Source organism: Drosophila guanche, unplaced genomic scaffold (genome assembly GCF_900245975.1).
Source record: "Drosophila guanche unplaced genomic scaffold, DGUA_6, whole genome shotgun sequence".
NCBI classification, from domain to species: domain Eukaryota; kingdom Metazoa; phylum Arthropoda; class Insecta; order Diptera; family Drosophilidae; genus Drosophila; species Drosophila guanche.
Window position 1 is genome coordinate 13501251 of NW_022995743.1, and position 25219 is coordinate 13526469.

General features: G+C 49.4%; 6 protein-coding genes across 16 annotated transcripts; 5 read left to right on the plus strand and 1 right to left on the minus strand.

Annotated features, from left to right (window-relative positions):
• The first annotated feature begins 52 nt into the window (after positions 1-52).
• Positions 53-1554, plus strand: LOC117586868. Of its 2 annotated transcripts, XM_034277169.1 has the most exons (3): positions 72-193; positions 348-380; positions 612-1554. In XM_034277169.1, exons 1-3 carry the CDS (start codon positions 190-192, stop codon positions 1469-1471), a joined length of 897 nt encoding a protein of 298 aa, XP_034133060.1. In that variant the 5' UTR covers positions 72-189; the 3' UTR covers positions 1472-1554. The 2 variants fall into 2 exon arrangements, with proteins under 2 accessions (XP_034133069.1, XP_034133060.1); XM_034277178.1 differs by lacking the exon at positions 348-380 and having other exon boundaries at positions 53-193.
• LOC117586859 lies at positions 56-3288 on the plus strand. The gene is made up of 2 exons (XM_034277158.1): positions 56-193; positions 1685-3288. The coding sequence occupies exons 1-2, from the start codon at positions 190-192 to the stop codon at positions 3124-3126; spliced, it is 1446 nt and encodes a 481-aa protein (XP_034133049.1). The 5' UTR covers positions 56-189; the 3' UTR covers positions 3127-3288.
• A 2457-nt stretch (positions 3289-5745) lies between these two features.
• LOC117581991 (multidrug resistance protein homolog 49) lies at positions 5746-11120 on the plus strand. Its single transcript, XM_034269490.1, has 7 exons — positions 5746-5888; positions 6754-6909; positions 6988-7181; positions 7239-9034; positions 9101-9543; positions 9612-10220; positions 10290-11120. The coding sequence occupies exons 2-7, from the start codon at positions 6784-6786 to the stop codon at positions 11037-11039; spliced, it is 3918 nt and encodes a 1305-aa protein (XP_034125381.1). The 5' UTR covers positions 5746-5888; positions 6754-6783; the 3' UTR covers positions 11040-11120.
• A 1044-nt stretch (positions 11121-12164) lies between these two features.
• Positions 12165-13687, plus strand: LOC117582002 (sugar transporter SWEET1). Its single transcript, XM_034269501.1, has 6 exons — positions 12165-12347; positions 12435-12512; positions 12756-12985; positions 13058-13233; positions 13290-13427; positions 13459-13687. The coding sequence occupies exons 1-5, from the start codon at positions 12274-12276 to the stop codon at positions 13407-13409; spliced, it is 678 nt and encodes a 225-aa protein (XP_034125392.1). The 5' UTR covers positions 12165-12273; the 3' UTR covers positions 13410-13427; positions 13459-13687.
• Positions 13688-14077: 390 nt separating this feature from the next.
• Positions 14078-14848, plus strand: LOC117578695 (vacuolar protein sorting-associated protein 28 homolog). The gene has a single exon (XM_034264339.1). It carries the CDS (start codon positions 14135-14137, stop codon positions 14768-14770), a length of 636 nt encoding a protein of 211 aa, XP_034120230.1. The 5' UTR covers positions 14078-14134; the 3' UTR covers positions 14771-14848.
• A 112-nt stretch (positions 14849-14960) lies between these two features.
• LOC117578694 (protein lingerer) lies at positions 14961-25200 on the minus strand. 10 transcript variants are annotated; one of them, XM_034264336.1, is made up of 16 exons: positions 25159-25199; positions 23008-23407; positions 22764-22938; positions 21514-22694; positions 21250-21324; positions 20753-21180; positions 20495-20587; positions 20276-20380; positions 20033-20139; positions 19447-19955; positions 18280-18414; positions 18078-18203; positions 17756-18007; positions 17529-17684; positions 16556-16588; positions 14961-16079 (listed from the first exon to the last, which is right to left on the minus strand). In XM_034264336.1, the coding sequence occupies exons 2-16, from the start codon at positions 23377-23379 to the stop codon at positions 15981-15983; spliced, it is 3846 nt and encodes a 1281-aa protein (XP_034120227.1). In that variant the 5' UTR covers positions 23380-23407; positions 25159-25199; the 3' UTR covers positions 14961-15980. The 10 variants fall into 10 exon arrangements, with proteins under 10 accessions (XP_034120227.1, XP_034120222.1, XP_034120225.1 ...); XM_034264331.1 differs by having other exon boundaries at positions 20495-20575; positions 21250-22694; positions 25159-25200; XM_034264334.1 differs by having other exon boundaries at positions 19543-19955; positions 21250-22694.
• Positions 25201-25219: the final 19 nt, after the last annotated feature.

A 25219-nucleotide genomic window follows, 5' to 3' on the forward strand; every position in this document is an offset into this window, starting at 1 on the left:
GATAAGAACACACCCGATGAATCAACTGGGTCTGGGGCACAGTTTTAACGAGACGCCGCTGCTGACCAATCTATCAGTGGAAAAACAAACCTCGAACCGTGAAGTCGCTTCGCTCAAAGCGTACACAAGAATATTCGATATCGTGCAGAATATTTAATTGAAATAAAGGCATTTCTACAGCATATCAAAATGGGTAAGCTGCATGGGAAGTTGCAACAAAAAAATCGGTTGAATGTCCAAGTCGAGAATTTCCCCTCACATCACAATCCCCGCAGATCTGTGTCTGACTTGAGTACATTTCTCTCCTCTTTGGTTCTTCTTTTCCGCTTTTCTTTGCACTCTTCCAGGCGCCGTGCAGCCAGGAGCAGTTGTGAGCATTGGTAGGACGAGTGCGCGTCAGCCCAGAGAGTCTAATTCGTAGAATATCTAGAAAGTTCGCAACCAATCCATCAACCAACCAACCAAACCAATCCCAACCCCAACCCAATCCCAAAATACGTGCACCTCCGTATAGGAACAAAATAAACGACAGCGAAAAGAAAAAAAAAGAACCGTGTGCTATCTTATCGCGCAGTCAATGCTTATCGGTTCCTCTGGTCCTATCCTTGCAGAACACACCTGGGTGCACTCGACTCCATACGCCGCACTGCCCCCCTATGCTGTCATCGGTGGCCACGACTCGGACCGCAGTCCCATCTATGTGGGCCGATCGTTCCACGAGGGCGAGAACCTGCCCGCCAAGGTGATTCCCAGCAAGGGCTGTGCCTACGTCGCCTACGGCGGCGCGGAGCACTCGAAGACGCACTACGAGGTGCTGGTGGGACAGGGATTCGCCTGGGTGCCCAGCTGCAGCGGTGGTGTGCCACCCAATGCCGTGCGCAGTGGCACCACACGCACCGGTGAGCCGCTCTACGTGGGTCGGGGCCACCATGCCGGCAGCTTGAGCGTCGGAAAGGTGCATCCCTCACACGGCTGCCTCTACATCCCCTTCGGCGGACAGGAGGTGCGCATCAACACCTACGAAGTGCTCATCTATCAGCAGCAGGACGTTTGGGTCGCGGCCTCTCCAGCCTACACTCCGCCCGGAGCCGTTGTCGCTGGCCACGACTCGGATCGGACTCCCATTTACGCCGGACGGGCCATGCACGAGGGCGAGATGCTGCCGGCCAAGGTGATTCCCAGCAAGGGCTGCGCCTACGTCTGCTACGGCGGCTACGAATTCCAGAAGCCCACGTACGAGGTGCTCACCGGCTACGGATACGTCTGGGCCCGTGTCCACCATCACGGCATTCCGCCCAATGCTGTCTCCACGGGTCGCGCCCGCAACGGAGATCCCATCTACTTCGGACGCGGACACCATCAGGGCAGTCTGACACCGGGTCTGATCTCGTCGCGCCAGCGCTGCCTCTACATTCCCTACGGTGGCCGGGAGATCCGCCTCGACTCGTACGAAGTGCTCTGCAGGCAGTGAATGCAAAATGCCTGATCCCTGAGCCACACTCTGCATTTAGTATTCAGTAGATCAACGTGTAAATCGTGTAAAATCGAACACAAAATTTCCCAATAAATTCCAATTTGTACCAAGCCAAAGAACACCACCTTGTCTCTGGACTCGACCTTGAATAGTTCCTTCTTTACTTGGCTTTGGTAAACACTAACCCCGCCGTACTCTCCTCTGTTTCAGCCTACAAATGGGTGCAGTCCTCGGCCTACTCCTCCGTTCCTGAGGATGCTGTGGTGGGCGGCAACGATGAGGATGGCGCAATGATCTACGTTGGACGGGCCGAGCACGAGGGCCACATGATGGTCTGCAAGGTGGTGCCGTCCAAGCAGATCGGCTTCATCTCCAATCGCGGTGAAGCGCTGCCCAAGGACATCTTCGAGTTGCTGTGTGGCCAGAACCTGGTCTGGGTCAAGTGCTATGACCACGTCATACCCGAGACGGCCGTCCTGTGCGGACGCAGCTCGCTGGACCAGCCCGTCTACATTGGAAGAGGCCACTACGAGGGGCACCTGATCATTGGCAAGATATCCTCCGTGCATCGGGCTCTGTTTATCGCCTTTCGCGGAGCCGAGCGACGGCTGGACTCGTACGAGATCCTTGTGGAGGAGAGGAGGGTTGTGCCCGGCTGGCAGTTGCCCCCTCCGCCGCCGCCAGAGGAGCTGGAGAAGTGTCCACTAACACCGCCGCCGCCACCGTCTCCGCCCGCTCCCGCTCCCGCTCTCGCTCTCGATCCACCAGTGGCCGAGAAGAAGTTTTCGTATCCGCATCTGGCCGCAATGCCTTTCCCTATGTCCGACAGGCCACCAGCCTACACACCCACGCCCGATCCTCTGCCGCCGCCGCCGGTGGGTGGAATCTTTGTGATGCCTCCCCCCACACAAGCACCGCCACCGGGCGGCGTTTTCGTGATGCCACCTGTCCGCCCACAGCCACCACCACCACCACCACCAGCACCAGCAACCCCCTCGTTTTTCCCCGCTGTAGTCGCTCCAGCCGCAATTGCCGTCGCCCCATCGTTCACACCGGCGGAGACATACAGGCCGCCAATGGGCTCCTACGAAGCTGCCGGATCATCCTACACCCCGGCGGAGTACGCGCCTCCGGCGTATGAGTTGTCCTCCTCCTCGTCCTACGGCTACGAAAGCAACTACGACGTCTGGGTGACCGCTGGACCGGGCTACTTCTACTCTGCAGACGCAGTCATCGGAGGACACGACAGCAACATGGAGCAGTTGCTCGTCTGCCGCGCCTACTATGCGGGTGTTCACGTGCCTGGCAAGGCGATTCCCAGCCAAGGATGCGCGTACATTGCTCACGGAGGACGCGAGATCGTGGAGCCCACATACCAGGTGCTGCTCGGCCAGGGAAAGTACCACTGGGTGAGCGCCTATGGGGGCAGCATTGCCCCCGGTGCCGTGATGGCGGGACGGGCACCCGGTGGCGAACCACTCTACGTTGGACGCGCACACTACTGTGGCAGTCTGACGCCTGGTGTGCTGCAGCAGTCCAACCGCTGCCTGCAGATCCCCTTCGGCGGCCAGGAGATCCGCATCAGCAGCTACGAGGTTCTGGTACGCAGTGACCTCTATCATAGCCAGCAGGCCATGCTCCTGGTCTACTGAGTATCCAAAACTAAAACCGAAACTACCGCAACGAGTGCAGCTACCTCATTATCCCAACAGGATGCAACATATTTGCCTGCCTTGTGGCTTACTCAACTGCTATATATTTATGAGAATAATGTGTACTAATTATATTTATTCACCCTTTGAGTTAATCAACGACGAAAAGGCGTTTTTTACTGCTGTTTTACTGCCATTTAGTTCAAAAGTCGCGAATCAGGTGATATTTGCCTGGCCATCTGACGCCTTATCGCGACTATCTGATCCTAACTTCTGCTTCTGATTCTGCTTCTATGTAATACAAGCTCGATAATTGTGTAATGAGAATATGAATTTATATTTTATTGCTGCTAAAAACAAAGTGGCTGAATCACAAATATACGTACATACTCGTATAATTATTGATTACGTTATCAGACTGAAGAGTGGATTTCAGTAAATAATAGCTGCAACTTTTTAATTATTAATGGCAATATATTTAACGTAGATGAATTTCATATTTGCTGTTTGCGGCAGTCGTCCTTTGAGTAAATAGAGAAAAAAGGATGGAAAGAATTGTAACATTAGGCGAAACTACAATCAAATAACTTCAAACAAGATTCAGCATTCATTCACAAAATTCAACCATAAGAAACATGAAAAAACATTGCATTCTTAAGACAAGTTCCGTGGAAAATAGTCCGCAAAAAAAAAATATCGATAATTTAAAAAATAAATCACTTAAAAATGTACCACCGCTAGCTTTCTGAGCAACATTTTGAAGTTTCGCGGTTGTTGGCGCGTAAATATAAATCGTAAAATTGTTCGCAAAACAGCAACAGACTCTAGCTGAAGTGGCACTTATAAATGTTAATGAAGTCGAAATGGCATTTGGTGAAACTCGAGAATGAGACAGCAGCCAATTCAATAACAGAGAGGCATCTTATGATCATGCCAAAAAAGGTTTCCTTAAACAAATTGGGGGTTTTTATTTAACAACGGCACAAGTCGAAGAGATACATTAAAGAGAGACAGAGAAATTGAATGTGCGTCATGCCATGCTTTAATTTGTTTTGTTTTTGGTACGTCCACTTGACAAAAATGGGCAAATGAATGCTCCATATATCATGTACTACATAGTAGAAATTTGCATTGGGAACACTACGAGTAATTGGAATTTCCTAGAGATATATCTCTATCTCTTGGTGGTGCTGTGAAAGCTGCTGAAAGCTCGCAATGCACATCAAATTGTGTTCTTCTGTGGAATCGCACTGTGCAGTGTGATGTAGCTGGAACGCCTGGAATTGATTGCATTTTCGGTAGTGGTGCATTTAAGTGTGAACGGATCGTGGAATACTAATTAAGAGTATAGGGGTCGCAGCCTATATATGCTGGTGCAAGAAGAACATCTCCTCAAACAAATCATCTCGGAGTGCACAATAAAAGGGCAAATAAAGAGCCAGCCAAGTAATCCAAGTACAGGCAAATACAGACACGCTTTCCTCCTTGTTTGTCCAATATCTGCAAACAAAAAGCAAACACGCACATGTTTCGAATCGGAAGTTCGTTAAGTCAAAGCAATGACCATAACCATAACCTGGCGCAAATTCTATAAAAAGAAATACGAATTTTTCGCCACGAAACTAGAGGCCAGACTGGACCTTGTTGTGGCAATTATCTATCCGATTCGTCGGGTCTAAATTGCGACAATTTGGCTTATCTTGCACGCAAAATAAATACTCGCACATCTCTGAATTGAATAAACAATTGGCATAAAGGTATAATTGTTTATTATAGTTTGATGGCATAATAAACAGTTCTTACACTTAGAGATTAGATTCCGTTTTATTGCTGGACGATTCTTGTTGGAAAATTTTCGAAAACATCAGACAGTTGTTGGCAGGAATGGTGAAATAATCACACAAAATCAACAACTTTCAAACGCGAGCATTTGTTAGGGGGAAAGTCGCTGGCACACGTGAGAATGCCGCCTGAACGCATCCGCAGGTATTCCACAGAACACCTGGGAAACGGATGAATCACTGTTTTCGCACGCGATACAGATTCGTCTCGGTTAGTCCCCCGATCTTGAGAGTTCTGCTTAAATGGCAACCAGAGGGGAAATCCATGCACGCAAATGGAATTGGAATTGGAATTGGAACTGGAATTGGAAGAGCCGCTCAGCTCAGACCAGCGCAGCCCAGCCTCCTCCTCTGCAGACTGCATGCGAAGCTGATTTAGAGTGGGTAAACAGATACACAAAAACAGGTTATGCCTCCGATTAGTAGGTACTGAACGAGCCGAACCAAGCCAACCCGAACCGAACTGAGCCGAGCCGAGCCGAGCCGAGCAGAGTCGTCTATCCGCGTATATCTAATCTATGGAACTAATCTGCATGGGGGCTATAATCACTTGTCGAACTTTCTGCTTGGCCCGAAATTGTTTACCAGTCAGGACAGTACAAGGAATGAGTATTGCTTCCCCAATTGGAGCGCGTCCGACGTCCGTCGGTTGCCAGGGGGAGCACCGATTAAATTATACGATCGTGTTTATTGCGGTCGCCGATGTCGAACCGAGAGATGTGAAACCGAGCTATCGTCGCAACCAATGGGCTGGAGAGTCGTCCAGTTCAAATCGCGCTCTCGCTGGCTACAGACGCCAGCCTCCTGCCTTGCTCTTGCACTTGCACTTGCACTTGCACTTGACCGAGTGATAGACAAAATCGCCTGGCCCCGAGCCACACCATAAGGAACGTGAACAGAAGTGCCGTCGGCACGTGCTGCGTAAGTGTCCAAAATTAGGGAACGAAATCTCTGCGGAGTGTGTGCACAATCTGTGAAGCTCAAATATCTGTCTGGAGTCTAGATTGTGGACGGTAGACTGCAGTCTGTAGAGGAGAGTGTGAACAAGTGCGCGGGGATCGACAATTGTCAATTGAGAATCGTAATGAACGAGAGAATATCCCCACTTTCCAATTGTGGTTAATTTATTAATATATGGATGCATTTTTTATTTGCGCAATCAAACTAATTTCCTTTAAATTGACTTGAGAAAATGGTTTTTACTTTGTAATCAGCCCGTGTTTCACACACAATTATATGTGCATATGTACTATAAATATATTTAATTAAAATGCATATTCAAAATGAATAAATAAAATAATAGATACATAAATGAATAATTACAAAACTGACCCAAGCGAATCTACGTCTTAAAATGATGAAACTAAAGAAAAAAAACCTACTAAATGCCTTTACTTCATTTATTATAATTATAAATAAATCAAATGAAAGTGTCATGGAAGTGCAGGAGTAATTAAAGTGCTTCTGGCATGACATTTCCTTAATAAAATAAAATACTTACAGACCATTTTTACAATGGCCAGCCAGTGGCATATAATTGCTGCAATAAACCTTAAATTGGTTGGACATCAAGATTAGCACTTCACAGTGGCATTTGTTGCTCTTTTGGCAGTCAGCTCGAGATAATTTTGGGGCATATTTGGGGTCACTGAACGTGAATAGGCGATGGCTCATGGTTCTATTGTTTAAGCCTCCGAATAATAATTAGCCAAAGTTTTGATTATCATTCATAACAAAATGAAGTGCTTTTTAGCTTTGTTTAACCACAAACCCATCTTGTTTATAGGTTTAAGTTGGAAACTTAACTGTGCGAAAAATGAACAAAATGGATATCAAAGAAACAAAAAGGGAGGATTCGCAGCTGCCACAAGTGGGCGATTTCCTCTCACAAGAGGGAGCTGCCCAGGCAAAGACAGAAACTAAATACAGCTACCTGGATATGGTGAGTCCCCCGTTGCTCAGTCTGCATGTGGAATCGTTCTTATTTTATTGAGTTTTGTTCTCGATCATCGATCTGCAGTTTAGGTACTCCTCGAGCTTCGAGCGAGCGTTGATTGGGTTCAGCATTGTGATGGCCGCCGCGGCATCGGCTTTCATTCCCTTCTTCATGATTATTTACGGAGAGTTCACATCCCTGCTGGTCGATCGCACTGTGAGAGTGGGCACTTCCTCCCCCACATTCGCGCTGGCCATGTTTGGCGGCGGAAAGCGACTGTAAGTTCGGAGCCCACCCCGCAGGAGCATTCCTAATATAACTGAAATCCATTTCAGGTCGAACGCCAGCAAGGAGGAGAATCGGCAGGCCATCGTCGAGGACTCGATAGCCTTTGGTTTGGGCAGTCTTGTGGGATCTGTGGCCATGTTTGTGCTCATCACACTGGCCATTGACATTGCCAACCGAGTGGCGCTAAAGCAGATCTGTCGCATCCGCAAGGTGTTCCTGGAGGCCATGCTGCGGCAGGACATTACGTGGTACGACACCACCTCCGGCACCAACTTCGCCAGCAAGATGACAGAGGATCTGGACAAGCTGAAGGAGGGGATCGGCGAGAAGGTGGTGATAGTCACCTTTCTGTTCATGACATTCGTCGTGGGCATTGTGGCATCGTTCCTCTACGGCTGGGGCCTAACCCTGGTCATTGTCGGCTGCTGCCCTTTGATCATCATTGCCACAACGGTGGTGGGAAAGCTGCAAGGATCTCTCGCCGACAAAGAGCTCAAGGCCTACTCCAATGCTAGCAATGTGGCCGAGGAGGTATTCAGCGGTATCCGCACCGTGTTCGCCTTCAGCGGGCAAGCGAAGGAGAAGGAGCGCTTCGGGAAGCTGCTGCTCCCGGCCGAGGCCACTGGACGCAAGAAGGGGCTCTACACAGGCCTGGGCAGTGCTGCCACCTGGCTGATCATCTACCTTTGCATGGCCCTGGCCATCTGGTACGGGTCGAAGCTCATACTGGAGGATCGCAACCTCGAGGACCGCCAGTACACGCCGGCTGTCCTTGTCATCGTCTTGTTTGCTGTCATTATGGGAGCGCAGAACCTCGGATTCGCGTCGCCGCACGTCGACTCGATGGCAGTGGCCACGGCCGCTGGACAGAACCTCTTCAGAATCATCGATCGGCAGTCGCAGATCGACCCCATGGTCGAGGGGGGAGCCAGGCCAGAGAGCATCACGGGACGCATCCGCTTCGAGAACATTCACTTCCGCTATCCCGCCCGACCAGACGTCCAGATCCTCAAGGGGCTGACCGTGGACGTGGAGCCGGGCCAGACGGTGGCCTTCGTCGGTGCCTCGGGCTGCGGCAAGAGCACAATGATCCAGCTGATGCAGCGGTTCTACGACCCCGAGCAGGGGAGCGTCAAACTGGATGGACGGGATCTGCGCTCGCTGAATGTTGGCTGGCTGCGCTCGCAGATCGGCATCGTGGGCCAGGAACCGGTTCTCTTTGCCACCACCATCGGTGAGAACATTCGCTACTCCTACCCAGAAGCCACGCAGGCGGACATTGAGCGTGCGGCGCGTGCCGCCAATTGTCACGACTTCATCAGCAAACTGCCCAAGGGCTACGACACACATGTGGGCGAGAAGGGCGCCCAGATCTCCGGAGGGCAGAAGCAGCGCATCGCCATTGCCAGGGCACTGGTGCGGAAGCCACAGATCCTGCTGCTGGATGAGGCAACCTCCGCTCTGGATCCCACGTCCGAGAAGCGGGTGCAGAGCGCCCTCGAGCTGGCCAGCCAAGGACCCACCACTCTGGTGGTGGCCCATCGCCTCTCGACCATCACGAACGCCGACAAGATTGTGTTCGTCAAGAACGGAGTGGTGGCCGAGCAGGGCACCCACGAGGAGCTGATGCAGCAACGCGGCTTGTACTGCGAACTGGTGAACATTACGCGCCGAAAGGAGACCACCGAGGAGGAGGAGACAGGCGGGGACAGAGTGCTACAAAAGGCACAAAACCTCTCCGATGAGGAGGACGAGGACGATGACAGCGAAGATGATGAGCCAGGACTGGAGGCGGGCAGCAGCAGGGAAAGTGCATTTAGCCGCGCCAGCACCCGTCGCAAGCGTAAGTAGCAGGAACAAGTTGTGCAGGAGCCCACAGGCTAACCCACAGGACAACCTCCTCTTGCAGGTCGCTCTCAGCGTCGCAGCAAGAAACAGAAGCCGCCGGTTCCTAAGTTCTCCCTCACGCAGCTGATGAGACTGAATGCCCCCGAGTGGCGCTACATTGTGGTCGGATGCATTGCCTCGGTTTTGCATGGCGCCACCTTCCCGCTGTGGGGCCTCTTCTTCGGCGACTTCTTCGGAGTGCTCTCCAACGGAGACGATGACGTGGTGCGTGCCGAGGTCATCAACATCGCGTGCATCTTCATCGGCATCGGCGTGCTGGCTGGACTGGGAACGATGCTGCAAACGTTCATGTTCACCACGGCTGGCGTGAAGATGACCACGAGGCTGCGTAACAGAGCCTTTGGCACAATTGTGGCCCAGGACATTGCCTACTTTGACAATGAGCGGAACTCGGTGGGTGCTCTGTGCTCCCGCCTGGCCAGCGACTGCTCCAACGTGCAGGGGGTAAGTTAGCTCTCTCCTGCGACTCCTGCTGACATCCAGCTAATCCTCCCAGTCCTCTATCCTCACAGGCCACTGGTGCTCGCGTTGGTGTCATGCTGCAAGCCGTTTCCACTTTGGTCATCGGCATGGTCATTGGCTTCGTCTTCTCCTGGCAGCAGACGCTGCTCACGCTGGTCACCCTGCCGCTGGTCTGTCTGTCGGTGTACCTGGAGGGTCGCTTCATCATGAAGAGCGCCCAGTCGGCCAAGGCGGCCGTCGAGGAGGCCTCCCAGGTGGCTGTGGAGGCGATAACCAACATTCGGACTGTCAACGGACTCAACCTGGAGCGTCGCATTCTGCAAACCTACGTCCAGCAGATCGACAACGTGGATGTCGCCTGCCGTCGCAAGGTTCGCTTCCGTGGAGTGGTCTTTGCGCTGGGTCAGGCGGCTCCCTTCCTGGCCTACGGCATCTCCATGTACTACGGAGGGCTGCTCGTGGCCGATGAGGCAATCAACTATGAGGACATTATCAAGGTGGCTGAAGCTTTGATCTTTGGTTCTTGGATGCTGGGTCAGGCGTTGGCCTATGCGCCAAACGTGAACGATGCCATCCTTTCCGCTGGCCGACTCATGGAGCTCTTCAAGAGCAATTCCACGCAGCCCAATCCGCCAGAGAATCCCTACAACACAGTGGAGGTGAGTCCATGCCTCCTTGCAAGTCCCTCTGGTAATGGATTTTAACATCTTGTTTTGTGGTTCTTGCAGAAATCCGAGGGAGACATTGTGTACGAGAACGTGGGCTTCGAGTATCCGACCAGGAAGGGCACTCCCATCCTGCAGAGCCTGAATCTCACCATCAAGAAGTCGACGACTGTGGCGCTTGTGGGCCCCTCCGGGTCCGGCAAGTCCACCTGCGTGCAGCTGCTGCTCCGCTACTATGACCCCGTCTCCGGATCGGTGAATCTCAGTGGAGTGCCGAGCACCGATTTCCCGCTGGACACGCTGCGCTCCAAGCTGGGCCTCGTCTCGCAGGAGCCAGTGCTCTTCGACCGCACAATTGCCGAGAACATTGCGTACGGGAATAACTTCCGGGACGAGGTCTCCATGCAGGAGATCATCGAGGCTGCCAAGAAGTCAAACATTCATAACTTCGTCAGCTCCCTGCCGCAGGGCTACGAGACGCGGCTGGGCAAGTCCTCCCAGCTGTCTGGTGGCCAGAAGCAGCGCATCGCCATTGCACGGGCTCTGGTGAGGAATCCGAAGATTCTGATACTCGACGAGGCCACCTCTGCACTGGATCTGGAGAGCGAGAAGGTGGTGCAGCAGGCGCTGGACGAGGCTCGTTCCGGACGCACCTGCCTCACGATTGCCCACCGTCTGACCACAGTGCGGAACGCCGATTTGATATGCGTCCTCAAGCGGGGCGTGGTCGTCGAGCATGGCACGCACGATGAGCTGATGGCTCTGAATCGCATCTACGCCAATCTCTACCTGATGCAGCAAGTGTCGGGATAAGAGAGTATTTAGTATTATAGTATTAGGAGACGTTGGATTAAGTACCTTAGATTCGAATAGAAATATGTACATAAACAGAAACGCAACCATGAAAGGAACTTCCTGCCAGTATGGATGCTGATGGACACTTAACGGAAGCTCCTCCTTGTTAGTAGGCATTCCTTGACCTGTCACTGAAAACACTGACATCTGATGTACAGGCAGGGTATTTCGTTAGGGGTCGAAATTCAAGGACACCCGTTGATGCAGCGGCACAGGTCGGAGGCCGTGCTTGGTCCAAACCTTGCTGACAATTCGGATGTTGTGATGCTAAATCCTTCCTCATTGCAATATGCGGAAAACACTTCGAGTGCTGAGGAAAATAAGTGGGTCCAGCTCCGCCAGACGTCAATGGAAGGCGCGGAAAACTGGACGGAGTGCTATGGGGTAACCGAGCGTAAAACTGACCATCGAAATACGATGTACGATTTCAATGTCCTGGCTCAAGAGTGCGCAAAGCTCATCAATCCAGGCATTCAAGAGAATATGCAGTACTGGACGGAAAGAGGTCATAATACTGGAGCACCTCCACCAGCCATTTCTGACAGGGTGCATGGTCTTTCGGCCGGGAATGCCTTCAGTCAGCGGCACAAGAAGGAGAGCGTTTTGGTAATAAAGAACTCGAAATTGCAAAGTATGGAAAATACATCGAAGACAGGGGCATATTGGGTACAGGCGTGCAGCCAGGCGGCAATGAAAGGAACGGAAAACTGGGTGAAAGCCAATGTGTTGGCAAAGGGCAAAGAAAGAAGCGATTGCAGTAATACCTACAATATCAATGCACTGATGGAGGAATGCGAAAATGTAAGGAGCGCAAATCGATCTCCTGACAATGTAAACGTCAATGAACTTTGTTGCTATTTTGACGACATTCTCCATATTCCGAAGAAATCAACAGAGTGGGCTGATAGAATGTACACTTGAATGCACACTCTGCATGGCAATGAACATTATTTCCTGTAATTTCGAAACCAATTTAAGCAAATTAACGAATTCGAATAAATATCTGGTATTTTTATTATGCCATGCATGCAATCGATGTATCGATTACTTCCATGCCTCTGCGATATTCCATCTCAGTTGCAGCTGTTCCAATTTTTTTGTTGACGTTGTACATACGCGTAAATTACATTACTACTAGATTAAATAGTTAAACTTTAGCATAAGACTTGTAAGGAAAAAGAGAAATAGCACTATGTCGGCGGTGGCCTATGAGCTGCTGTCCACAACAGCGGTGATCAGCACCGTATTTCAGTTTCTGTCCGGCGCGTAAGTATTAATGTATACATGTATGCACATACATATGTACATGTGTGTTTTGAAGCAATTAAGTACTAACGATTTATTTTCATGTAGCATGATATGCCGCAAGTACATACAGAAGAAGAGCACTGGCGACTCTTCCGGAGTTCCGTTCATATGCGGCTTCTTATCGTAAGTACAAACTGTCGACGTTGCCTGCCGTCCCACATGGCTCGGCATTCTATGATAAATTTGATTTGGCTACGCTCAGCGCGTACTTCTTCTCGGACACCCGGTCTATGCCGTGTGCAAGAGTAGATTGTGTTCGTGCTGAAGCTGTAACACGTCAAGGGACACGATCGTCAATTTTTGCATCGCTGGCACCTGCTGAACGTTTCGCGCCCTTACACACTTAAATAAACTTTGTTTCAACAGCTGCAGCTTCTGGCTGCGCTACGGCGTGCTAACCGAAGAGCAGAGCATTGTTTTGGTCAATGTAATTGGGTCAACGCTCTTTCTGATCTACACGCTGATCTACTATGTATTCACCATCAACAAACGTGCCTTTGTCAAGCAATTTGCCTTCGTTCTTGCCGTCCTGATTGGAGTCATAATATACACCAATCGGCTGGAAGACCAGCGTAATCAAATGATTCATATTACAGGTACATAAGAATGCATTCTGTACACGTTCGATCATTGATTATATTAACTCTAATAAAATCCTCATTTTTCAGGAATATTCTGTTGTATTGTCACCGTGTGCTTCTTTGCCGCCCCCCTAGCCAGTCTGCTGCACGTGATTAGGGCGAAAAACTCCGAGAGCCTACCACTGCCCCTCATAGCCACATCCTTCTTGGTCAGCCTCCAGTGGTTAATCTACGGCATTCTAATATCCGATTCGTTTATCCAGGTACCCAGTTTTGCCTTTTACCATCCCAACACATATTATACACTTCTTAATTTTAGATACCCAACTTTCTGGGCTGCCTCTTGTCCATGATGCAGTTGAGTCTGTTCGTGGTGTACCCTCCACGCAGCTACTCGGGACAGGGATATAAATTAGTCGAGCAGGCTGTGCCATTTTAGAGACTAAGTAGATGCGGGTTATACACGTGAGAGCATGTCTCAGCCACAATTATATGTATATTTTAATATACGGAGTGTGTGGCGGACGGATATGCTGCTTGCTTAATTACTACAGACCTACGTAATAGTGATTGTATATTTTAAAGTATTTATTAAATTATTTGTCTCAAAAGTGTGTAATGTACTTACATCACTATGCTGATATGGGGCGCTCAGCGGAATTCATCCTGTATATTATGTCCTTGCTTAAACAATAAAACGCTGTAATGTTTTCGAAACAAGATAAATATCTAATTTGTGTAATAAAGGAATTTATACAGAAAATATAGAAGTCGACTTAAAAATAGCGGAAAAAGTGGACAACGAAGACTTTCACACTGGCGCTTCTACTAGAGATGAAGGAATTACGGCGAAACTTGTCAACAAGCTTATACATTTCCCCGGCAGGTGTCTCTGTTGTAATTACATAAATATGAAGTTAATGTGTAGTTACTGTTTAGTTGTACAAGGTAATTTTTGGATAAAAAAGGTTTCAGGTATTTAAGAAATTTATAACAATCCTATTAAAGGCAGCAATATTAAAAAGAATATCAAAATCTCGCCTATGTAAGGTAATTAAGGTCTGCAAGGGTCTGTCGGTATATTTGATCGATAATTCTGCGGTCACACTGGTGACGAGTGACGAATTCCGTTCTTTTGTTAAAATATTATTAAAAACATTTAAAATGATGCAAGAACAAAGTCCCGAGCTGTACGAGGAGGTAAAACTTCATCGCAATGCCCGCGAGCGGGAGAGGTATGACAACATGGCGGATTTGTACGCCATCATAAACACAATCCAGCAGCTGGAGAAGGCCTACATTCGGGACTGCATAACGCCGCAGGAGTACACTGCTGCGTGCTCCAAGTACTTGGTCCAGTACAAGGTGGCCTTCAAGCAGGTGCAGAGCGACGAGTTCCCCACAGTGGAGACGTTTGTCAAAAAGTTTCGCCTGGACTGTCCAGCAGCACTGGAGCGCATTCGGGAGGATCGCCCCATCACCATACGCGACGACAAGGGAAACACTTCCAAGTGCATAGCCGAGATTGTCTCTCTGTTCATTACGATTATGGACAAGCTGCGTCTCCAGATCAACACAATGGACGCCCTGCAGCCGGACGTGAAGGACCTAGCCGACAACATGAATCGCCTGTCCCTTATTCCCGAGGACTTTGATGCCAAGCAAAAGGTTGACAAGTGGCTGGGAAGCTTGAACGAAATGCAGGCATCGGATGAGCTGACTGAGGGCCAAGTGCGCCAGTTCCTCTTCGACTTGGAGTCGGCGTATGCGGACTTCAACAAATTGTTGCACAGCCAGTAGCAATGTCGTTTCTTAGTCTCCAAGTGTAATTTAAAATAGTTTATTATATTCCGCATTAAAACTTTTAATATATATAAATATTCGTGTATAAAAGCTCTGTGGTCTTTATTCCATTCCAGATAAACAAAAATGGGTAAAAGATTTGCATTTGTTTGGATTTAATCGTATCTTCTTTTTTTTTTTGTATTTAGTTTAAATATTAAGGTTATAATTATACATATAAGTTTAAACCGATTACAATAATTGTTGTTTTGTTTCGCTTTATCTTTATCATCCACGTAATGTTTGTTGTTTTGTTTTAGTTCTCTTTAATATATATACTCGTAGTTTTTAATTTACTCTTCTGCTGTTATGCTTTCTGCTCGGTTTCTGCTCTGTTCTGTTCTGTGTTTCCTCTTACGCACCTAATCTGATCCGTTGATCCGTTACATCGCTTTACGCCTTTAATAATTAATAATTGTTACTCTTTGTCTTTGTAGATTTATTTGTATGCAATGTGAAAATGGTACTTGGTATATTTATGCGGATGTTGCTGTATGTTTTTTGTTTGTTTGTTTGTATGTATGTGTGGCATTCATGCGTGTATGTGTCCGTGAGAGGAGCAGCTTCCTCCCTGCACCTGTAACCTGTACCACACTTCCTTCCTCTCTCTCTCTCACTGTGCTCCTGTCTCGGGTATGGGTGCTGGTTGAGGGCAAGGGGCATGCCGAAGGAGGAGGCGTGGCCTTTTACGGTGCGCTCGTAGTAAAAACGTATCTTATTAAGTAAAGTATGATCGCTTATCTTGGTATATTAGATAGTCATCGTCCGATGAAGGCGACGGCTCCTCGCTCGCCTCTTCAACGGCGTGTGGGTTGTGTGTGGGTGTTTGGTGTGGGGATTTGATTGGATTGGATTCGGCTTCAGGCTGCTATGGTTGTGACTGCTCCTGGAACAGCATTAATAGCTGATTGGGAGTGGTGGCTGATGCTGGGGTTGTGTTGGCGTCGTCTGTGGCGGCACCTGTTGCGGCGGCTGCTTCTGTAGTGGTCACTAATGCGGCTGTCGTCGTATTGTCCGTAACGGAAAACGCTTCCGGATTGCTGATACTGTAGTTGTAGCTGTGGTTGTTCTTGTAAATGTGTATGGGCGTGGTGCGAAGGCTATAAAATTCGCTCGCTAGGCAGGCGGCAGGCTGCAGAGCGATCTGCCAGATTGCGTTCTCCGGAAGCTAGTTCTGTCCGGTCCAGTACGAGGGCGAGTAGCCTTGCTTGCCGGCCGACTTGGACTGGCTGCTCGACTGCTGGCGCTGGCCTGCGCTGTTCGAGTCCTGCAACAGAATGTTAATGTCACTAATTAGGCAAACAAACAAAAATCAACCAGACTCTGAATTCCCTGTTCCCAGAAGAACAGTGCTCTTCCTTCTTCCGGTATCCACTAAGCCATCAATACACAAATGTTAACATACATTTAAAGTACACAAATAGAGTATATCACTTATTTACACAGCAGAAGATATGGCATGATATGTGGTCATGAGTAATGATTCCGACGACTCTGATTAAACTAGGGCCTTTCGACAGCTGAATTCCTTTCATTTCATTTCTCAGCTAGGAGCTGTCGTCGTTTCTATAGAGGAGTTTTCATGCAAACTACAGACTAATTGAATCAATGTGGGTGGAGTGAATAAAAATCTAAAGTTTGTTGCATCGAAATGGGATGGGGATGGTGGGGTTAGATACGAGTTGTGCGTGTTTACCAGGAAAAAAGCAACTTTTACACATGATTTACAACAAAGGAACTTACCCGGCGGGATGAGCTATGAATCCTGCCGTCCATCTAGTTGTCCCATAAAAAAATCAAAAGAAATTATAAAGAAAGGTCATACAATAGAACAATTTCATGCATTTTAGAATTCTCTCAACATCTTCAAGCTATTGGATGTGGCTGCTGCGGCTGTATATCTCAATTCAGTGTTCTATGCATTCGATGGGAGTCTACACTCCGCCGAGACTAAAACCGAGCAAACTTTCGTTTCGTCAAAACACAAAATTACAAAATACAAATATCAGAAAATGCATGAAATGTGTTTGGGTTAGTCACGATTATACGATTACAGAAAAAAGAGTGGAAAAAAACACTTGATCAATTAGCCAAATTTAAAGAAAATGTTCAATGTACACACGCATATAAATATTAATATAATGTGGTAGTGGGATTATATGGGATGTTAGTTAGTCTTTTGGGTTTGCAAATCTTTTCAATGAATGCTTATCCTGCGTAACAGTTTATGTTGCAACTTAAAAATAAAACCAAACCAATTTAAAAGTGTCTACGAGAATGTGTGTGAGCCGCTGAGAGAGTGTCATCGTGTAGTTTAACGTAAAGCAAACTCAAGCAAATGGACTTGTTTATTTTGCTTGAATCGTGTGTTATGCTGAGCAAATGATGGTGGGCTGTTTTCGGTTTTGAGCTCAATGGAGGTTGTGGGGCGACTGTGGGGTGCACTGGCGGACCTATTTCCCCACTATTCCTAACAATCGGCAATGAATGATATTCCACAGATGTTATCTTGAAGCTTGTAGGACTGCTATGGCTCGTCCTCAACATAGTAGTTGCATTCTTCATCGCAGCAATCGCTCTCTGGTTGAGGGCCACCACCGACATAGTGGGGATTCCTCCAAACTTGCTCTCGATTAAAATCAACAGGTGTTCCAAACTCAACGAATTGATTCTCGCAGCCTCGTATCACAATAACTTGTTGCATTTCTGACCCTACCTGGTGTATGGGCTGATGTATCATATTGTGGTGTCCGGCTGCTGGCATCGGCAAATACATGCCGTACGGCTGAGCCGACGTTCCGCCCGCTGTCTGCGTGTTGGCCATGTTGAACGGTGGCGGTGTGCCCGAGTGGAAATTCTGCTTCTCATACGACTGTAAGGTGAAAATAAAAAACCGGAATCGGGCGTTAGCGCGACTAGAATGACTGGACAAGCTGTACGTACATTAACCTTGTTCAGCGCCACGTGGCCTTTTCCGTACATCGATGACGTCAGGTCAGAGGCAGTGCCCGCCTGCGGCTGGTTGGAAACCGTCTGGGTTTTCGTTTGCTGATTCACGCTCGACGAGTAGCCGCCCTTGCTGTAATCCTGTGTGGTCTGTGAGAGAGTATCGTAGTTGGTCGAGCCGTAGCCCGCGCTGTACGATGGTTTCGGGAACTGTCCACCAGATGCGGTGTTTGCCGTCGGTATTTGTTGCTGTTCAAAAATAAAATTACACACATTAGCACAGGGACATAATATAGAGAGAGAATATTCAATGAATTACTGGATAAATGGCAGGCGTGCCGTACTGGAAACCACCAGGCATTACATTGCCACCATAGAAATAGGCATAAGGAACATTCAGCATGGGTGCGCTTGAGCCCGCCTGTTGAGACATTGTGCTAGACACCTGCAAGACAAAGACACAGAGAGCGATAATTAGCTAATGTTCGCGTATTGGACTCCTGGCCAGAGTTAAGACTCACGTTACTAACTGGACTGGAGTTATTGTCAGTGCGGGCAAAGCGTCCATCAGTCATGGTTGAGTACGCCACAGATCCGAGATTGTCGCGTCCAGCTCCCAGGCTGGTTGGTGTGTAGTTCAGATCGTAATAGCCCTGCTGCAATTGACACAAAACATACACAAAATTAGGTGGCCGTCGAGGGGGATCGGTAGAGCCTGGTTATATTGGCACGATGGTTGACGGGCGCAGCTTTGCCAGACTTTTGCGAAATTGTAACTCAATGTAAGGTCCGTAATATCTGTATAGTTTGGCAAAGCTGTGTGCGGTTCGAACCACCTCAAAGCGCATTTTGATGGAAATGGAAAACAAATGATTTGTTAACTGCTTAAATTAATGACATGGAAAATATACATATACAAATATGAGAGCAGGTTAGGAGCGTGGAGTGGAGTGGCGAGAGGATGCGGTTGCGAGATTAGTAAGAAAACAAAACCCAAATTAAAGCAAAGAAAATTTGTATAATTTTGTAATTACTTTTTTCGTTCTTTTTTTTAATTTTGCATAAGATGTTCATTTTTGGCTATGGAGGGATAAAGCAAAGTATGTGGATGATCTGGATTTATGGATTTTTGCCGAATTATTTAAGATGAGATGGGGATGATGGGAGTGTGAAAGCGGAAATGGTATGACAAATATATATAAAGAGTGCATAGAGTGGCAAAAGAAATCGAGATGATATATACATATGTTCAGATTACACAGACAAAAACATAGACAAGACATAGATTTATAGACACAGACATCGTTCGATTGGTACAATGCACACTGAGGAGAGAAGGATCGGATTTGTTAGAAGTAGAACATCTGCGTGCCAGAGCCAGAGCCAGAGCCCCGAGTAGCTAGACACTGAGGCTGAGAAACTGCTGGGATGCGCGCGAGCCATTTATCTTTATGAATATACAATACGATGAGTAGTAGTAGTAGTAATAGTAGTAGTTCTAGTTCATATTATCGTACGAGTGGAGTGAATGGAATTTGGACTGTGGCTTATGCGGATGCGGATACGGATACAATTGATTGATTATTGATATTGATGTTAGAGTCGATTCGATTCGATAGATTGCATTTTGTTGTTGGTTTGATTTGGTTTTGGTTTGGTTTTGCTTTTGCTTTTCTCCATAAACTCACCACATGTGGCACTCTCTGTTGCATCATTTGTAATTCCTCGTAGGAATAAACCTGTTGCTGATAGTATGGCAATCCAGTCTGAATATATTGACTAACCATTTGGATGTTGGTGGGCACCAAGCCGCTGCCGCTGCCACCGCCACCACCACTACCAGCACCAGAACCAGCGCCGCCGCCGCCACTGCCAGTGCTTGCGCCGCCTGCTGTTGTGGTGCCACCGCCACCTCCGCTGCCGCTGCTGTTACTGCTGCTGCTATTCTTGTTGGTCAGCGAGGCCAGCACTGCTGCGGTGCCCGCAGCTGTTTGGGCTGCAGCCGCCGCTCCTCCCACCGAGCCGGCATTGTTGTTGTTCATATTCACACCGACGCTGGACGCACTACCGCTGCCACCGGCCACGCCCACGCCGCCGCTACTTACGCCGCTCTGGCTAACGCCTCCTCCAGCCACATTGCCGCTTGTCACGCCCACCGTCACGTTGCTGTTCGAGTTGCTGCCGCTCACATTGTTATCTGCGGATGAGCCAAACACAAGATGCCATCAAATGCTGCCTGGGGAGCCCCGCCATCACCACTGTCATTTCACTCACTGTTTGACACAGAAGCCTGGTTAACACCTGGCTGCCCACTCACGACTCCTGCCGCTCCGTTGCCCGTGCTGCCGCTGCTGCTGCTCACGCCGCTGCTAGTGGACACACTGAAATAACAGCCAAAACATAATGCATTGATTAGTTAGTTACGAATGAACAGCGACAGAAGCCTCAACTTTCAACTTCTGTATCCAGTTGGGTTTTAGTAAGCGAACTGAGGATCAGCATGCGGGGTGAACTTACCTGTCGTAGTGCGCGGCGCCGCTGGCAGTGGACGCATCCTTGAGCTTGGCGCTGGCACTAAAGCTGGCGTACTGCGATGACGCGTTGCTCGCACTGCCAGCAAACCTGAACAGGCGATTGTGGGGGAGGAGATTGGTCAGGGCAGAACAAAACGAGGAAGCATGTGGTTAAATATCGTAGGAGCAAACGGGGAGAAAACAGCATTCCCAGCATACATACCCGCTGCTGTTGCCATAGACACTCTGGCTGGACTGGTAAGCGCTTTGCGGCGTCGAGTATCCCGATGTGAGATACGCAGAGCTGGCATTGCCGCTGCAACATTCAACACGGGGCAGAACAATGGCGGGTTGAGGCGGATATTTAGCAAATTAACAAACAGAGAACGTGTGTTAGGAGAGGAGAAAACAGAACAGAGCAGAGCAGCAGAACGGCATATGTTAGATCAACGAATGGCAACATAAAACGTCGTGAGCTTACCTGGAGCTGTTCTGGCTGGCACTTCCTCCGACTGGAATGTTTTGCGTTGCTGCTTGACCACTTCCAGGCACACCGACAGCGGAACTCTGCGAACCGGCGACAGTCTGCTGCTGCTGCTGGTATGAGTTGACGTTTGGCTGGTACGAACCATAGCTCTGCGGCTGGTAGCTGTTGGCCACCGACGACTGGACATTCGCATAACTGGAGCCACCGTAGCCGCCCTGCGTTTGGTAGGCACTGTTCGCCTTGCTGGCCGTACTGCTCTGGTACGCATTCTGATAGGCATTGCCCGCACTGCTTGCCTGACCGTACGGATCGTTCTTGGTCAGTTGATCCAGCGCATTGCTGGCAACGGCCGAGCTACCGCTCTGCTGCTGTTGCTGCGCCGTTGAACGGGCCGCATAGCCGGCAGCACTTAAGGCATCACCCTGTTGATAAAATGATTGCAGATTAGATTTTGGACACCATAAGGCACCATTCGCAAAGGGAAGACTCACAATTTGAGAACTTTGCAAGCCCGCTGTCAGAGTCGACTGCTGCTGCTGCTGAGACTTGTTCTGGTAGTCGTCTTGCTGCTGCTGTTCGACGCCCGCGTTGAACTTCTCTGGCATGGCGTCGAAGCTGTCGTCCGTTCCAAAGTCCAGGGCACCGAATTGCACATCCAGGTACCCAATGTTGTTCAGGGCATTGTCACCGGGCATTTCCACTGCGGTCGCTGGAATCTTCGAGGGAGGGGGCAGCTTGACGCGCGCCCTCCGTACCTGCGTCTGCTGCTGCGACTGATCACCCGCTGCGGAGCCAAACACATTCGCATACGTGCTGGGGTATTGGCTACCTCCCACGCTCACGCCCACACCCCCACTCGTACTCGTCTGGGAGTAGGCGGTGGTAGAGCTTGGGGCATATCCAGTTGGCGTTGGCTGCACGGCCGTGGATCCGGGACTGACGCCCTGGCTGGCCAGGGAGTTGAAATACTGAGATTGCTCCACCGAAAGGGTAGCCGACGGCTTAATGGGAGTCGTCTGCTGCTGCTGCAGCTGTTGCTGCTGCTGGGCCTGCTGCACTAACGTGGCTGCTGCCGAGGCGGCGCTTGTGAATGTGTCTGATGCGGCGGATACGAAGGATGATGAAGCGCTGCCCCCACCACCAGCTGCAGTGCCTCCGCCGCTGCTGTGCTGCGTGCCCTGCGACTGCATCGGGGGCGGTGGATTGCTGACCGCGGCGCTGTACTGAAGGAGCGGCGTGGTGGCCGAGCCAGACAGTGCTGATGGCGGTGTGGCCGGCGGTCCACTGCTGACACTGTTGTCCTCACCGCTTGTTCCCACTGCGACCGAAGACACTAGGGCCCCCAGATGAGATCCTTGTTGGGCCAGGGCACTGCTTCCCAGATGATGCTCCAGTCCGGGTGGCGCCGAAAGCTCGCCCCCAGAGCCAGTGCCTGACGCTGCACCTGCAACTGTACCGGCACCTCCTCCGCTGACCACGTTGGCGGCCGTCTGTGTGGACAGATTGCTGGTGGTGAACACTTTGCTGTCCTTAAGGGATCCCTCGTACTCTTCGTTGTTCCAGTCACCCCAGGCATCGTCGTGGCCAGGCTGCTGCTTCTCGGCATTCTGCGCAATGGTGTTATCCCAGAGCTCAACCTCGTGGTGATCCTCGTTGGCATTACTACTGCGCCCAGCTCCAAAGCCACCGCTTCCACTGGCGCGATCTCCGCGTGGACCACTGCTGCGACCTCCCATGCGACCTCCGCCACGTCCAGAGCGTGAAACGAAGCCACCGCCACGTCCACCACCTCCTCCTGGCGCACTTCGTCCGCCGTTGCGCTGGCCACGATAGTTCTCGTTTGCCCGGTCATCGCCACGATCGCCGCCTCGTTCCCCACCGCCACCGCGAGATTCGCGAGTGTTGCGCTCGTTCTCGCGGGTCTCTCTGCCGCGCCCTGGATTCAAAGAGAACAGCATTAAATCGGAGGATACATGAGGAAAAGGTGTAGGTATAAAATGCTTACATCCACGGCTGTCAGTGCCGCCGCGACCGCCACCGCGGTTCGAGCTGCGGTTCCGGGTGTTTTCGCGCTTGTCAGCATTTGCATTGCCATCGGCCCACTCGCCCTCGCCAGCCGCACCATCGGCAGTTGAACTTGCCGGCCGCTTCCGCTTCTTCTCGTACTTCGCAAAGGCGCCCTTTAAGGATTCAGATTCAGAGACTTCAATAGAGGTTGTGTGCCTTGTGGTTGTAGAATAATCACTCACCTGAGGGAGTTCCTCAATCAAGAAGTTCGCTGCTGCTTCCAAGTCGTAGTCGCACTCGTTGAGGGCGCAACACACTTCCTCCTCGGAACGTTGGGTCATGGTCAGTAAGAGGGTAACCTTTTCGTTGATCTGAGGATCCTCTGTGGTGCTATTGGTAATCTGGGCAATGCGCAACTGTTCCGTGGTGGCCTTGGGCTGGGCCTTCTCTGGCTTGTCTGTCTTGTTGGCATCGCCCTTCTTATTCGCTGATGAGTGTGGGGCTGCATCGTGACCCGTGCCACCGCCAGCATTGGCAGAATTTGACTTTTTCTGGCTGCGACTGTTGCCGCCGCCTCCGCCACCGCCGCCGCCTGAACGAGTTTGTGTGCTCATCTCTATGTACACTGTATATACAAGTTAGCTGTAAGCGACAAGAAATCAACCATAATGATTATTAAATATAATTCTAGTCTAGAACACTATCAAGGCGCCTTCTCTATGAGGCAAAATTTGATATTTTGCTAAACAAGTGGCATAGGAAAAGCTACCCAGAGAGATGTGAGAGCTGCCGACAGATGAGAGTTCAATGTACATTTAAATCAAAGAGAATGAAAGAACCACAGCCAGACACACACACACACACTCTCACGCACTCCTAATCAAATACACGAGCGAGCAAACGAGAGAGCCGGGCGAGAGAGCAACACGCACGCACAAACAAAGCAAGTATTCAGAAATAACAAAAATGTAATGCAAACCGTGCATGCAGGGCGGGTAGGAAAAATAGGAAGTAATAGCAGCAATGCTATAGTGAAGGCGGTGGCGGAGGGGTGTGTATTGGCGAAACAGGTAATGGAAAGTGAGCGGAGAGGGACGTTGGCGGGGTACGAGACCGAAACGCATCACACCGAAAAACGTCGACCGCTTTTCTAATCGGTGGTTGCTGACGGTGAAGTAGACAGCCGGGGGGGTTGGACCCGCGAGAGAGCACTGCACAGACGACAATGGCCAATTCTGAGAGTCCGCTCTGGGCCGGTGCACGACCCCGATACCAAGTGCATCTGAATCATTTCATTTTGTTGTCACAGCAGTTTTATCAAATCTCGTCATGAATAATCACTTTCATACATTATTCATATTCACATAAACACACACGCACACACTTGGCCCTCCTGCCGCATACACTTTTTCACATGAGACAAATTTCGCACGTCCGCCTATCGCTCGTTTCTCACTATTCTAAGAATACTATATAGATTTCTTTTGTCGGTCCTGGCATATGGGAAGCGCAGACACAAATATTACTTGAATATGCCACAATTGCGAGCTCGGGCATAGACAAGAATTGATTTTAAAAATTCTTGGCCTCCTCGCTTCGGTTTTCTGCTCTTGCTTTTGTGCTCGTATTTCTACAGCTGCCATAGCTCCATCCCTGTCGCACTATCCCAAACGCTTAGTATTGCCAGGTGTGAATGATGGGCCCGGCGACCTGCGGTTGCGATAATTTATTTACCAATGGTTCGTATAATAAAAGAACTAATTTGCATTTACTATTCTAGCAATTTTCTGTAATCAAATTTCATATTTTTGTGAAAAATTCACTTTTTTAAACAATATTTCGCCATTTCACATCACTTGCCATGCCACGGCACTTGGCAACACTGAATGCGAGGGCATTGAAACCGAATGAAGCGCACAAAGAGGAATAAAAAACCGGACAAAATGGTGTACACTTCACTCAATTTGAAATGCATTGCCAGTGAGCAATTAAATTTACTGTTATCAATATATTTCCAGCGTGCGAGTGTTTTTTAAACACATGAAATGTGAGCGCAGTTATTAATAATTAATAACCAGCCCCGGCCATTGTCTAAAGTCTTGGCCATGTGCACACACTTCGACGCCATTTCTGCCAACAATATAGCCGACTCGCTCCCTCTTATGTAAACTTATGGCCACAGTAATTATATTGAAGGCGACACTGCCGCTCCAGACAGCGGGCGAGTATTGAATTTTCAACAAAGTTTTACGACACAAAAAGATTGGAAAACACCACCAAAACACTGCACATATGCGGATGAGCACTTTAACTACACTTTAACAACTAATTCGGATATCCATCACGCTTTTTTAAGGTGTAAACAAATTTTTAAAACAGAGCCACGCAAATACCTGCAAATGCGCCGAGAAACGCACTTATAATAAAACAGTGCTGTGAAATACGCCAGCCAGT